At 42.6% G+C, this 15,765-nt stretch overlaps 1 protein-coding gene across 10 annotated transcripts in view; it reads right to left on the reverse strand.

Moving 5' to 3' along the window:
* Positions 1–6,407: 6,407 nt before the first annotated feature.
* MCM3AP (minichromosome maintenance complex component 3 associated protein) overlaps positions 6,408–15,765 on the reverse strand; it is a 213,451-nt gene continuing 204,093 nt past the window's right edge. For all 10 annotated transcript variants that reach the window (XM_078378458.1, XM_072994293.2, XM_072994461.2 and 7 more), the window contains one exon: positions 6,408–8,220. In XM_078378458.1, the coding sequence (XP_078234584.1) occupies positions 8,074–8,220 (147 nt within the window). In that variant the 3' untranslated portion in view covers positions 6,408–8,073. The remainder of the gene's footprint in view (positions 8,221–15,765) is intronic.

The following is a 15,765-nucleotide window of genomic DNA, read 5'->3' on the forward strand; positions in this document are numbered from 1 at the left end:
CTTTCTATTGTTCTTTCTTGATTTACATTCTAAATAATCACGAGCTTCTTTCTATTGTTGATTTCCATTCTAGCCTTAGTACTCTTAAAATGATCGCTTCTCTCGGTTCTTTTTTGTTATTCATTCTAGCTTTAATACCCTGATCTCTCTCTCTATATATTCTTTCTGTTCTTTCTTGATTTACTTCATTCTGGATTATCAATCTATCCTTCATTCTCTTAAACTATGTCTTTCGCTTTTCAGTTGTTTTTTCGTGATTTACTTCTTTCTAGCATTAGTACACTAGAACAAGCTTTGTTGATTCTCTTCTTTATTGATTTCATTCCAGCCTTAATAATCTTAAAAATGATCTCTTTCTGTTATTCTTTCTTGATTTATTTCATTCTAGCCTTAAAGCTCCTATGATCTTGCTACTTTCTATTTTTTTATTTAAATCTCTCTCTTGTTCTTTATTGATTTACTTCTAGACATTACTCTAAAACATGATCTCTTTCGCTCTTGTCATTTCTTGATGTACCTCATTCAAGCCTCAGTACAATAGAACAAGGTTTCTTTTTTGTTTCTATTGTTCTTCCTTGATTTTCTTCATTCTAACTTAATACATTACAACAAGCTTTCTTTAGATTGTTTCTTTGTTCTTTATTGATTACTTAATTCTAGCATTAATACACTGAAACATAATCTCTGTCTATACTTTCTGTTTTTCTTTTTCGATTTAATTCATTCTAGCCTTAATAATTTTAAACATGAGCCTTCGCTTCTTTCTGTTCTTTCGTGGTTTGCTTCATTCTAGCCTTAATGCTCTTATGATCTATTTTGCTTCTTTCCATTGTTCTTCCTTAAGTTACTTCATACATTAGAACAAGGTTTCTTTAGGTTGTTTCTGTTGTTTTTTTATTCATTCTTGCCTTAATACTTAAAGATGATCTCTTGCGTTTCTTTCTGTTGTTCTTTCTTGATTTACTTCCCTCTAACCTTTTCTCTGTAAAAATATCTCTTGTTCTTTCTTTTACATCAAGAAGGAACAACAGAAAGAAGCGAAAGAGATCATGTTTCAGTGTATTAAAGCTCGGATGAAGTAAATCAAAATAGAAAAAGAAGCGAAAGAGAAGGTTTATTAAGACTGGAATGAAATAAATAGAACTACAGAAACACCTAAAGAAAGCTTTTTCTACTGTAGAATATACAGTATATCAAGAAATAAGAAAAAGCTCATGTTTCAGTATAAAGGCTAGAATGAATAAAGAACAGAAAAAGCTAAATTAAGCGGTTGTGTATTAAAACTAGAATGAAATAAATCAAGAAAACAATAGAAAGAAACTAAATTGTTTTGAGTATTAAAGCTAAAATGAAGGAAATCAAAATAACAGAAACTAAAAGCGCTTTACTAAAGCTAGAATGAAATCATTCTAGGATAGAAAGAAATCACGAAAGATGAACATAAGAGAAAGATCCTGTTTCAGTGTATTAAGGCTATAATAAAAAAATTAAAGAAAATATGCGAAAGATTTTGAGAATTAAGGCTAGAATGAAGGAAATCAAGAAAGAACAGAAAGAATAGAAAATTTTTCAGTGTAAAGGCTAGAATGAAGAACATCAAGAAGGAGCAAGACGTGTTATAAGGCTGGAATGAAGTAAATATATAAAGCGAGAGAAAAGATTCTAGTTGGAATGGAATCACGAAAAAACGAAATCATGTTTAAGAGTAGAAGTAAAACAAGAAAAAAGAATGGAAGATCACATTTGAGAAGGCTAGAAAAGTAACTAATAAAGCCTGAATGCTTTTTGTTTTTTCTGTTCTTTATTGATTTGCTTCATTCCAGCCTTAACACTAGAACATGATCTCTTTTGATTTCTCTGTTGTTCTCTTGATTTACTTAATTCTAGCTTTTTCTTATTACTCTAGCCTTATTACTCATGATCTGTTTGCTTCTTTCTGTAGTCCCTTCTAATACATCAGAACACTTTCCTTAGCTTGTTTATATTGTTTATTGATTTACTTTATTCCAGTGTTATTACACTGAAACATGCTCTTTCTATTCTTTCTGATGTTCTTTCTTGATTTACTTTATTCTAGCCTCTTTAACAAGCTCTCGCTTCTTGTTCTTTCTTGATTTACTTCATTCTAGCCTTAATACACAGAACAAACTTTCTTAAGGTTCCTGTTCTTTCCTGATTTACTTCATTCTAGCCGTATTACTCTTAAACATTATCTCTTTCGCTTATTCCTTATCTTACTTCACTCTAGCGTTATCAGTCTTAAATATGATCTCTTTCTCTCCTTTCTGTTGTTCTTTCTTGATTTACTTCTAGCCTTAATACTCTAAAACATGAACACTTTCTCTTTCTGTTGTTCTTCCGTGATTTCCTAGCCTTAATACTCTGAAAAATGATCTTTCGCTTTTGTAATTTCTTGATTTACTTCATGAATGAAGCCGTAATACACTAGAACAAAGTTTTTTTAAGCCTCTGCTTTTTTATTTTCCTATGACCTCAGATCTCCTCTCAAAGCCTTGGATTTTAAGCTAACCACTGGGTCTCTCAAATCCTGAGGTAAATAAAGAGGAATTTTCCCTTAGAGTCGTTCCCTATTGTAGCGAACAGCCCTGTCCTCAACTGTCCGTCATCGCAGAACATTGATGCAGGAGCCAATGAGCGGACAGAAGGCGGAGGCAAGGGGGGAGTGAGGTGGATATAAAGACAGGTGGATGGAGTCTGGGGGGGGGGGAGAGGGAGAGCGAGAGTGTGTGTAACTTGAAAGTGGCTGGAAAGTGAGTTAGAGATCTGTGAGAGTGCAGATTGAAGCAGAGTTAAATGAGCTTTGAAATTATATCTTTCATTAAAATACCTGTGATTTATCCCATGTATTATTAACTTCCCTGATCAAAAAAGCCTTAAGTTTTCAACAACACACCTGTTTCTATATGTAATTGATATTAAAGCATTAATATCTGGTAGCAGCGAAGCAATAAGAACCTCGTGAAGACCGGGGGGATAGGGACTTCGGAGGGGCTCGCCACACCTATCCTTAGTTCCCCCAGATCTGGGATCAGAAGCCCCGCCACTAAGCTTTTCCACAAAAGCTCTAGGTCACCTACTTCTTCACTGCAGAGTTCTGACCAAAAGGTACTCATGACTCAAAGAAAATTCACTTTCAATCTCTGGCTTTACTGGATTGTTTCATATCCCACCATTGGACACCAATTATGGTGTTCACCTTTGTGGCACCTGCGTGATTTGCTCACGTCGCAATTTCCTCTTGCTGCCACCAATGGATTACCTCAATCCACAATGTAAATGACGTTTGTCAGGACACGTGAATTCAAACAGAACTTATTTATTGAAGTGAATCAGATTTAATAAGTTCTTCAGATAATCATTGTACACAAGCAAATCGTTAACAGTATTAGTACATACTTTTCCCTTACAATATCTACCTATCTGTTCCCTCTCGCTCTCTGACTAACCAAATTCTCACTCTGACTCTCAGACAGACTCAAGCTTCCCCTTTTAACCTCTTTCCGCTCCACCTCTCCACATTAGCAAAGTACAGTGGTGCCTCGCAAAGCGATTTCATCATTCTACGATGAAGATTTTGCGATCACTTTTGCGATCGCTTTCCGATGTTCCCTATGGGGGTATTTCGCTTTGCCATGATCAGTTCCCTGCTTGGGTAACCGATCATGGCAAAGCAATTCTTTTTAAACAACTGATCGCACGCAAACAAGCCTTTTTAAACAGCTGATCGGCGCCGCACTTCCCCCCCCAACAGCTCCTGCTTAAATAGCGGGGGCGCTCCGGCTTGGCATCTCAGGAGGGAGGGAAAAGGAGGGGCGAAGGGGCTGGCCCCGATCCCCGTGCGCACCCCTGGGGCACCAAGCCAGAGAGCAGTTGCGGCGGGGGGGGGGAGGTGCTGTAAAGGAGGAGGCGCCCGCCGTACTGGGATCAGGGCGGCAGCAGCTGAATGGGGGGGCGGCGCGCCAGAGACCCCCTCCTCGCCCCGCCAAGGAGACCGGGCATCTGGGGTTGGCTGGCTGGTGGTGGGTGGCGCGCCCCTTCCCGGCTCGGAGGCAGCCGCCGGGCGGGAAGGGGATCTCTTTGCAAGCCTTTTTTAAACCTGCAGCCTCCGAGCCCTCCTCTCGCGGCTCCCCTTGGTGCTCCTGGGCATTGTAAGGGTTAAGAGAACCAAGCCTTGCCTGCTAGAGAGGCCGGAAAGGAGAAGGCCCTTACAATGCCTCCTTTCCGGCCTCTCTAGCAGGCAAGGCTCGGTTGTCTTAACCCTTACAATGCCCATGATCACCATGGGTGGAGCCAGCCTGGGAGACAACCGGCCTCCTTGGGCCACAAGCGGCGAGACGAGGGCTCGGAGGCTGCAGGTTGGAGCGGGATGGAGGAAAGAGTCCCTGGGAATCCCTTCCAAGGGGAGGAGGAGGAGGTGCTGAAGCGGCGGGGTGGGGATGGGGGTGCAGAGAACGGGGAAGGTAGGGGGTGCCAGAAAGGTGGGGTGAAAAGGGGACACAGGGCTCCTCTCGGAGTTGCTCCAGGACAGTGGGGGGAGGCGTTTGCATTGTTCTGCCTCCCTCAACGAAGTATGCCATCTCTCTCACACACATACACACACTGGCAGACACACACGAGCATCCACTCGCACCTCTGAAATGGCACGCCAGAAATCCGGCTTTGTTTTTCCCGGAGGCCCCCCCTATGTGCTGATCTCGTCCCTGTGACTCTTCGACGGTTGGGGGGGAAGGCAGAGGAGGGAGTGCTGGGCTGGGGAGTAGGGCTTAGTGTGAAGAACACGGCTGTTTTCATGCTGCGGGGCTGCCGGAGGAGGGTCGGTTTGTTACAAAAAAAAAACTTTAAAAAAGGCTTGCAAAGAGATCCCCTTTCTGCCTGGGCGGCGCAATTTCAAAATGGCCGCCCGCTATTTTCTGGGACGATTCAGGCAGCGAAAATGCCCACACTATGGAGTATCTTCGCTGAACGGTGAGTTTGAAGCCCATAGAAATGCATTAATCGCATTTTAATGCATTTCTATGGGCTTTTTTGTTCCGTATAGTGAAGAATCCGTATAACGACAATTTTTTCGGAACGGATTATCGTCGCTATACGGGGCACCACTGTACATGAATAACACATGATTTATTTTGCATAACAAGGGGTAAAAGCTAAAACCACTCTTCCTATTATGGTTGCTGTAAGTCAGTTCCAATTTGCTTGCAGATCATATATAACTTCTCGAAATTAACTTTTTCCAGAAAGCCCCCAAATCATGCTCCTAATTCCAACAATGTATTATATTGCTAGCACACACTCAAAGCCAATGGTTTATTGGAGACTGGGTGATAATGGGATTCAAGCTGCTTGTGGCAGGAATGACGTCACCTGTTGACATTTCGCTACATACCTTCCCCCTTACAAAGTTTGTTCCATGGAGTAAAACCTACAGTGGTTTGCTCCATGAACAACGTAGAAACAGTTTAATATTTCACACAACTTACAATAACACTACACATTTTAAATCACAGTAATACTTAACACCATTAAACTCACTCAACATTTGCATTACCTTCAATTTCTTTGCTGTAATACTTTATCATTGTTTATCATTTGTGGCAATAGACGTTGTCCCTGTTTATTTGGCCCTCACAAAGGATCACAGCCTTTTTCTCTTCTAGCGGCCACCAGGTATTCTACTAATACCAATTATGTGTGCTGCCAAACATGTGTGCTGCCAAAACTAAGGTTTATTGAACTTAGAAATCAGAGGTTTAATTAACAAATATTCTTTTATTCTCAAGTAAATCATAAAGGTAAATCACGTATGAACTGTATCAGGTATTAACACAGATTGGATTATGTATGCAATCACTTTTACTCCAAACTCCAATATATTTCTAATCAATCTCTCTCTTATAGTTCTTATAACTTCATTCCTGATTGTTCAATATATTTTAAGATTCTCAATTCCCTCTCCTAACACTCTCAGCTCAATTCACTAACCCACACCTTCTCTCCTAAACCCTGCCATTCCACATCTCCAACTGTCCCTCTAACTCCGCCCCTCCTGCCCTATCCTTGGCTCCGCCCTCTTGAGCTTCTGTGATGGACAGGCAGGAATGACGTCACCTGTTGGCATTTTGCTACACCCGTGGATTATTGGAGACTTGGTGATAATTATTCAGTACAATGGGATTCAAGGATGGCTTTTTAAACAAAAGTCTGCCTCCATTCGACATTCTGGTACTGTCTTGCTTCAAGAAGGAATCCAACACCCATGTGAAAGTTCATGTAATGTCCCCCATCCTAAACTCTTGGCTCCATTCTGTCCCTGCTTCTTTGCATAAGAATTGCATACCTATTGAGTCACCCAATTTTATTTGAAACTTTATATATGAAACAATGGCTGAAGGTTTTCAATGGTTTTTATTAACACCAGTTAATAACAAACAGTAAAAATATAATATTAAGAAAAAATTATTGCCACAATATCATTCTTGTATGTAAGTAAATGCCAGAATCAAAGCATACTAAAAAGATAAGGCTATGGTAAAATAGTGTACTTAAAAAAAAGAAAATTACTCAAATTCATTAAAAATATATGCAACAGTATCAAGGTTCTAATTCTTGACCAAAGAATCAAAAAATGCAGTAACTATATGATGTTTTTGGCTTTCTTCTTGGTAACATGAAGTTGGAGAATATCAGTGTTACATTAGTATAATAGCTTTTATTCAAGGGAAAAAGAACTTGAAATGCAACAGTATCCCGCAGTATTTCAAAACAAATTTCTAATTTAAAAATGCAAAAACAAACTAACATTTATTTCATAATAAGGAAGAATTATTGTGCGTAAACACACAATTTAACATACTGGTCTCGTTAAATTATTAAGTGTGCTCTCATAGGAATACAAAATCTTCAAAGGTTCTCTAAGTTCTAGAATAATCCTCAGCAAAAATTCCTTAAAGAATATAATTAAGATTTTTATTGGACAAAGAGATAACCGCACTTTGCAGACCTGAGTTGGCATTGAAATGAGGGTTATCTTATATCTATGCTGGGTTATAAATTCTGACATTAATCCTAAGAATTCTGGCCTATGACTGAGCCTATTCAAAAATAAATTTACAGACCATTGAGAGCCTGGTTTTTCTGACTTTCAGTTTGTAATACCTTGTCCCTCTGCTCATAATAGAAAGTTGTTATAAATTACTAAAATGCTCCTTCCTTAATGACTAAGAACATGGCCATTTATACATGAAAATTATTACATGAATGTAGAACTGCACACCATTATTTAGATACACTACATATAACCTTGGAAAGACATCACATTACATGTGGCTAGATTAGAAAATAATTTCTCCCTTTGTGTGAAGCATTAAGTGTACTGCATTTTACTTCCCCATAATCTAGTACATCTGGCCTGCCTCCAACAGCAGCAAATATCCACATGGAACCATATTGTTTGAATGGGGGCATCTTCCAATACCTTGCAGTATCCAGAGAGCAGTTAATTTAATGTAGCCAATTGTCTAGATAAAATCTGTGAACTGACCACATGATCTGGACCTACATGTTATACACATGTAAACCTCAGTTTTATTTCATGACAAACCACAAGATGAAGAATATTTAAGTATAATGCAATGTGAAGACTGAAAGATTATCTGTAGAAGTAAGCAGATTGGATTCTTGAACTACAACACCCATAATTTCTGAGGCAGCATAACTATGAGATTAACTGACGGATTGCAGGTTTTGCAGTGGAAAAAAGACACAAGCCTACACATCTCTACTTAACTCTAAACTCTGAAGTGAGTGCTGGGTCAAAGTGAGCTAATTATAAAGTTCACACAGGAAAGTAGCAAAAATCAGATCAAAGCACAGAACACTAGATTCATCTGCACATTGTAACAGTATTATAAAATCACAAAGTAGTATTTTAGATAGAAGTCATTCACAAAGGTCTGTCTTACAGTATTTTGATACAGATTTCCTTCCTTTAATGTTACACAGCTGTAGATCCACTGTTAGCCCTGTTGCCCCACAGACTGGGGGCAATCCTACTCATGTATCCATCACATCTAGCAATGCAGACAAGCGGAGTTCACAAGCCATTTCTTTTTCTCTGTTAGCGCTAATGAGTTGTTTTAAGTATGTAAGTTTGTGAGATGGAGAGATTCCTGTGTCTTTCAGTTCTGTCCAGCTTCCAGCCTGAAGTGCAGAGAAGGGTGGAGAGAAAGAAACAGATAAAAATGTAAAATTAATGTGAAAATCTGCAGAGGAAGAATATAGCCCCGAGACAGTGAAGCTCTATTTCACTATTATGCCCTGAATTCATGATGTAAGGACATTGGACATGAACACATCCCATTGCCACATCCCTTTAAACCCCAACCTTCCTGCATTGAGAAGGAAGGTCTGCCACTTTCTAGTGAACATGTGTAGTCCACCAGACCATAAATAGAAGCCTTTGTGTGGTTGGGAACTCTGAAAAAGCAGGCTTCTGGATCTGTTCAATGTAGGAAGGTTGGGTACTGAGTTGGGGGATGAGAAGTGAGAGCGTATAATTCAGGCTTCCCTGAATGCCCCAAAAGACCCAGCAATTTTCTATTTTTAATTTACTGATAAAGCTTAGAATTTAATCTCATGTCCCCATTATTTGACTCAGTTCCTCAAACTCTCTTCCTGACAAGTATCAAGCACAGGTATTTGCTCTGTTTTTCTAACTGAAGAGAGACAGAAAGAATCCAGTTTCTCTAATATCTAATTTGCCTTTCTCACTTTGAAAGTAAGCATTTCATTGTCCAATGATCTAATTCACTCGCCTGCATGTGTTTGCATGATCCATTTTTAAATATCTGGGGGTCCAAGGTTTAACCACAGCTTTACACCATTCATTAACTATGTTACTGAACTCTTGGAGTTGGAGATGGCTTCTTGATCTTCACTACAGATTCTTGTTGAGTTATTACGATAGTCTTGAGTATTCTAGAAACTCCTAACATTCCCTTCATCTTCCTTTTCATACATCTCTCCTAATTTTTTTAATACTTCTCCTTTTGAAAATAAGTGCTTTGAACTTGTTTAGCAATTTCTTCCTTAAATTAAACAGAATATATGAAGAATATATCCATTCTGTTGGGTGAAGATTATTGATTGATTGATTGATTGATTGATTGACTGATTGATTGATTCAATTTCTATCCTGCCCATCTAGACCAAAGGTCTACTCTGGGCGGTTTACAAATGTAAAAAACAATAAAACCAGATGATGATGATTCCACATACCTAGAAAACAAGCAGGAGCCATATGGCATAAAACAGTTACTGAACTGAACTACCCCATGTCAATATAACCAAGCACAGATTGGAAAAACAGCAGAAAGTATAGGAAAGAAGGGCATATATCCAGACTAAACCACTAAAAAGCCCATGTTGTAAAACTAAGCAGAAAAGTTATAGTGAAATAACAGAAGGTGAACATGGAAGGTGACTAAAAATGGTAATAGAGATTATAGAGGGAAAAGACACTACCATGGTGATGACCTGCAAGTGTGTGTAATGTTTGTCTTTGTCCCTAAATATAACACTGCATACACAACTGGTTGCACTAGTGGAAATTAAAATGAGAGAACTGGAGCAGTGAGCAGTCACAGCTGAGGCTATAAGAAAAGATGAAGAATACATAGAACTTGAGCAAAAGCAGCCAAGGGAGGCACTGGAAATGGAAGAACAACAAGATAAAGCAGAGGAGGTGAGTGTTGAAGAGATTATAAACACCATGGAGGAAGAAGCATCATGTGAAAAAAAATCACAATTAAGAGAAAAAGAAGAAGAAGAAGAAGGAGGAGGAGGAGGAGGAGGAGGAGGAGGAGGGGACACTCTTCACCAGTGGAATTGAAAACCATTTTCAGACTCTTGAAGAGGAGTCTGACAAACAGCTTGGACAGGAAGACAGGGGACCCTGCAGGACAGTAAGAGAGAGGCAGCCAACCTACATTCTACAAAAAGAAGAGAATAATTGTTGTAGTGTGAGATTCTGTGGGATTGAAATCAAAGGATGTCAGGAAGATTTTTTGGACTTGCCAAGTATGCTGTCTTCCTGAAGGAGAGAGATTAAGAATGTAACAGAATGATTGCCATTACCTACAAAATCACTGATACATTAATATGAGAACAAAAGACATAACCCAGAGTTGTGTCTTTTGTTCTCATAGTAATGTATTAGTGGTTTTGCCAGTGGTGGCAATCCTTCTGTTACATCCTCAATCTCTCTCCTTCAGAAAGAGATCAATCAGACTCCGAGACTCTAGGGAGGAAATTAAGGACTCTCAGGCCCAGTAGTTTATCCTACTAGTACAGTGGTGCCCCGTATAGTGACGTTAATCCGTTCCGGATTAACCATCGCTATGAGAAAAAATCGCTATACGGATAGGAAAATGCCATTGGAACGCATTAAACATCGTTTAATGCGTTCCAATGGCTTCTACACTCACCGTAAAGCGATGTTTCCTCATAATGGCAGCCATTTTCCCGCCCTCGGTAAGCGAGGGCAGGGCGCGAAAATGGCTGCGGCCACCGATGGGGCCGGCGCTAGGGCAGGAGGGCGGGGGAAGGCTCCCACGCCCTCCTCCCCAGCTCACCCCTGCTTCTTCAGCCGGCTGACCGGCCGGCGATTGGCCAGGAGGGGAAAAGAAGCCTCCTTTCCCCTCCTGCCGAGCGCGCAGGGGCGTCTGTGCCAGCGATCGCCCAGGAGGGGAAAGGAAGCCTCCTTTCCCCTCCTGCCGAGCGCGCAGGGGCTTCTCTGGCCGGCAATCGGCCAGGAGGGGAAAGGAAGGGTCCTTTCCCCTCCTGCCGAACGCCCTTCTGGCCGGCGATCGCGATCGCCCAGGAGGGGAAAAGAAGCCTCCTTTCCCCTCCTGCCGAGCGCGCAGGGGCGTCTGTGCCAGCGATCGCCCAGGAGGGGAAAGGAAGCCTCCTTTCCCCTCCTGCCGAGCGCGCAGGGGCTTCTCTGGCCGGCAATCGGCCAGGAGGAGAAAGGAAGGCTCCTTTCCCCTCCTGCCGAACGCCCTCCGACTTTTTCCCCCAGCTGACTGGCGGGAGATTCGGAAGAAGCCCCTCCTGTCAGCTGGGGGAAATGGAGCCTATGGGGAAAAATCGCAAAGCGATTTTTCCCCATAGGAAACAACGTTATGCGATCGCAAAAGCGATCGCAAAATCTTCTTCGTTAAGTGAATTCCTCGTTAAACGGGGCACCCGTTAAGCGAGGCACCACTGTATTCAGAAGAGGCTCCTTCGTGGATTGCTGCCTTGTCATGGTGAAGGGGCTTGAGGAATTCATAGAAGCTATGGGCTATACTGTGCAGGGACACCCAAGACAGACAGGTGACTAAACGTGATCCACCTGGAGCAGGAATTGGCAAGCCACTCCAGTATCTTTGCCAAGAAAACCCCATGAACAGAAACAAAAAGCTAGAAGATATGACACTGGAAGATGGGACCCTCAGGTCGGAAGGCGTCCAACATGCTACTGAGGAAGAGTGGAGGACAAGTAGAAGTAGCTCCAGTGCTAATGAAGTGGTTGGGCCAAAGCCGAAAAGATGGGCAGTACCGAAATCAGACTGATTATATTTTTGTAGCCAAAGATGGAGAAGCTCTATACAGTCAGCAAAAACAAGACGTGGAGCTGATTGTGGCTCTGATCATTAGCTTCTTATAGCGAAATTCAAGCTTAAACTGAAGGAAGTAGGAAAAACCACTACGCTAGGAACTAGATTTGGTAGACAGAGTGCCTGAAAGAACTATGGATGGCAGCTTGTAACATTGTACAGGAAGCAGCAACAAAAACCATCCCAAAGAAAAGGGAATGCAAGAAAGCAAAGTGGCTGTCCAATGAGGCCTTACAAATAGCAGAGAAGGGAAGGGAAACAAAATGCAAGGGAGACAAGAGGGCCTTCTTAAATGAACAGTGCAAAGAAATAAAATAATAGAAAATAATAATAGAAAAGGAAAAACAAGAGATCTGTTAAAGAAGATTGGGGATATTAAAGGAACATTTTGTGGAAAGATGGACATGATAAAGGACAAAAATGGCAGGGACCTAATAGGAGCAGAAGACATCAATAAGAGATGGCAAGAATATACAGAGGAATTATACCTGAAAGATCTGGATGTCCTGGACAACCCAGATACAGTGGTGCCTCGCATAGCGACGTTAATCCATTCTGGATTAATCGTCGCTATGTGGAAACATCGCTAAACGGAATGGAAAATCCCATTCGTTTAATGCGTTCCTATGGGGGATAAACTCACCGTTCAGCGATGTTCCTCCATAGGGGTGGCCATTTTCGCGCCCTCGGTAAGCGAGGGCAGCGAAAATGGTTGTGGCGGCCATTTTGGAACCGCCGATCAGCTGTGTGAAAATGGGGCCTTTGGGAGGACCAAAGCCCCCATTTTCACACAGCCGAAGCGCGGCGAAAACGCCGTGGAAAAAAACCACACACACACACATACAAACCACAAACATAACCCCCCCAGTCCAAACCCACCCTCCAAAACCCACCCAAATTTTTTTTAAAAAAAGGACTTACCGGTCCGAATCCTCTGGGCACTCTGCTGGCTCCTTGCAGCTGGGGGTGAGCGGCCAGGGGCCCGGCCTGCTCTAGCTGCCCGGCGCTCCGCTGCCTTTGGAGCTTTCAAAGGGCTTCCTCCAATGTCGGGGAAAGCCCTTTGAAACCTCTGAAGGCACGAATCCTGGCGGCGAGGACCCCCAGGGAGGTCTCCCATGGTGGCGTGCAAGCCCTGGGAGACCTCCCTGGGGGTCCCCACTGCCGCGATGGGCGGCTTCGGAGCTCTCTGAAGCCAAAAAGGCAGTGAGAAAACGCGGGAAGTTTGAACTTCCCGCACTTTCTTCCTGCCTTTTTGGCTTCGGAAGCAAGCCGGTGGCCAGAGAGGAATCGTCTCCCTCCTTGCAAGCAACGCTGGGTCCTCCTTGCGCTGGGCTCAGCTCAGCCCAGCGCGAGGACCCAGCATTGCTTACAAGGAGGGAGACGATTCCTCCCTGGCTGGCTGGCTTGCTTCTCCTTTGGAAAAGCAAGCCAGCCAGGCAGGGAGGAATCATCTCCCTCCTTGCAAGCAACGCTCGCAACCAAAGGCGCTTCAGCTGGCAGTTCAGAGCAGCCGCGGGAGAGACCTCGCCCGCGGCCGCTCCAACGCGCCCGCCCCGAGAATGCCGGCTGGCCGGCGGTTCAGAGCAGCTGCGGGAGAGAACTCGCCCGCAGCTGCTCCGACACGGCCGCCCCGAAAATGCCGGGCAGCGCTTCAGAGGGGCCGCGGGAGAGAACTCGCCCGCAACCGCTCTGACACGCCCGCTGGGGGCCTATGGGGAAAAATCGCAAAGTGATTTTCCCCATAGGAAACATCACAATGCAATTGCTTTTGCGATAGCAAAAAACGAATCGCTATGCGGATTCGTCGTTAAACGGGGCGCTCGTTATGCGAGGCACCAGTGTAGTGTGGTGGCTGACCTAGAGCCAAACATCCTGGAGAGTGAAGTTAAGTGGGCCTTAGAAAGCATGGCTAAGAACCAGTGGAGGTGATGGCATTCCAGTTGAACTACAGTGGTGCCTCGCATTACGATGTTAATTCGTTCCAGCAAAATCGCTGTAGAACAAAAACATCATAAAGCGATTTTAAAAAGCCCATAGAAACGCATTAAAACCCAATTAATGCATTCCTATGGGCTTGAAACTCACCATCCAGCGAAGATCTTCCATAGCACGGCCATTTTCACTGCCCGTGCAGTGAGGAATCCATCCCAGAAAACAGCAGGCGGCCATTTTTTTTACCTGGCGGCCATTCTGAAACTGCCGATCAGCTGTGCGAAAATCGTCATCGGTTAGTGAGGCAGGGAACCGATCATCACAAAGCGAAAAAACCCTATAGGAAACATCATTTTGCGATTGCATTTGCGATTTCGTCGTTAAACGAAGCGTTCGTCTTGCGAGGCACCACTGTATTTAAAATCTTAAAAGATGAGTCTGTTAAGGTGCTACACTCAATATGGCAGCAAGTATGGAAAACTCGGCAGTGGTCAGAGGATTGGAAAAGATCAGTCTACATCCCAATCCCAAAGAAGGGCAGTGCCAAAAGAATGCTCCAACTACCATACACTTGCACTCATTTCACACGCTAGCAAGGTTATGCTCAATATCTTCCAAGGTAGGCTTCAGCAGTATATGGACTGAGAACTCCCAGAAGTACAAGCTGGATTTCGAAGGGGCAGAGGAACTAGAGACCAAATTGCTAACATGCGCTGGATTATGCAGAAAGCCAGAGAATTCCAGAAAAACATATACTTAGGCTTTATTGACTACACGAAAGCCTTTGTGTCAACCACAACAAACTATGGCAAGTTCTTAAAGAAATGGGAGTGCCTGACCACCTTATCTATCTCCTGAGAAATCTGTATGTGGGACAGGAAGCAACAGTCAGAACTGGATATGGAGCAAATGATTGGTTCAAAATTGGGAAAGGAATACGACAAGGCTGTATATTGTCTCCCTGCTTATTTAACTTACATGCAGAATACATCATGCAAAAGGCTGGACTGGAGGAATCCCAAAATGGAATTAAGATTGCTGGAAGAAATATCAACAACCTCACAAGAATTGGAAAGTATGGTTGCAACGTGAAGAATTTAAACAGGAGGGCTTTAAACTGAGTTGAAAAAGGGAAGGAGACACAAACTTGGAGGTAAAGTCAGATGAAAGTTTATACACAATAAAAGCTGCTCTAACAGAATCCAATATTAGTCTTAACAAAAATAGGAAGGAAATCATGTAACAAATCAAATGATGTCCAATTGCTCTTTACTAATGCCAAAGGTATGGGAAATAAGCAAAAACAACTGGACATCTTAATTCAGGAAGGGAAAGACACCTTCAGAGGGTTCACTGATATTTGGTGTGATGATTCTTATGACTGGAACGCAGCAACTGAAGGATATAAATTGTCCAAAAAAGACCATAACTACTAGAAAAATGGTAGAGTCATACTCTATGTCGAAAATACATAGTCCTACACAGAAATACAGGAGGATGAGCTTAGCTGTCACTTCGAGATCATAATGGGAGGCAATAAATAAAAGGAACATGGCAATTACAATCTACTACCAATTGCACAGGGACGTGGTGGCAGTACTGCAGGTTAAATCGCAGAAGCCTCTGTGCTGCAAGGTCAGAAGACCAGCAGTCGTAAGATTGAATCTACGTGATCGAGTGAGCTCCCATCACTTCTCCCAGCTCCTGCCCATCTAGTACATCGAAAGCATGTAAAAATGCGAGTAGATAAATAGGTACCACCTTGGTGGAAAGCTAGCGGTGTTCCGTGTCTGGCTGTGCTGGCCATGTGACTACAGAAACTGTCTTTGGACAAACGCAGGCTCTATAGCTTGGAAACGGGGATGAGTCAGACACTAAATGTCAAGGGGAACCTTTACAAACTTTACCTTATCAACTGCACAATCAAGGAGAAGATGTGGATGAAACCTTTGAAAAACAAACATCAGGTACTACAAAGATACACTGTGAAGTTGTAATGGAAGACTTCAGCCAGGAAGCACATTCTTTCTAAAATGGTGCTTCCAAGAAATTCCTGGTTTGTGTTGCTGGTAATTTAAGAAATTACAGGATTAGCTATCCTCAATTCTAACCAATAGGGATAACTTAGTCATTGAGGTTGCAGTAAGGGTAACTC

This window comes from Pogona vitticeps, chromosome 1 (assembly GCF_051106095.1).
Source record: "Pogona vitticeps strain Pit_001003342236 chromosome 1, PviZW2.1, whole genome shotgun sequence".
Classification (NCBI taxonomy): domain Eukaryota; kingdom Metazoa; phylum Chordata; class Lepidosauria; order Squamata; family Agamidae; genus Pogona; species Pogona vitticeps.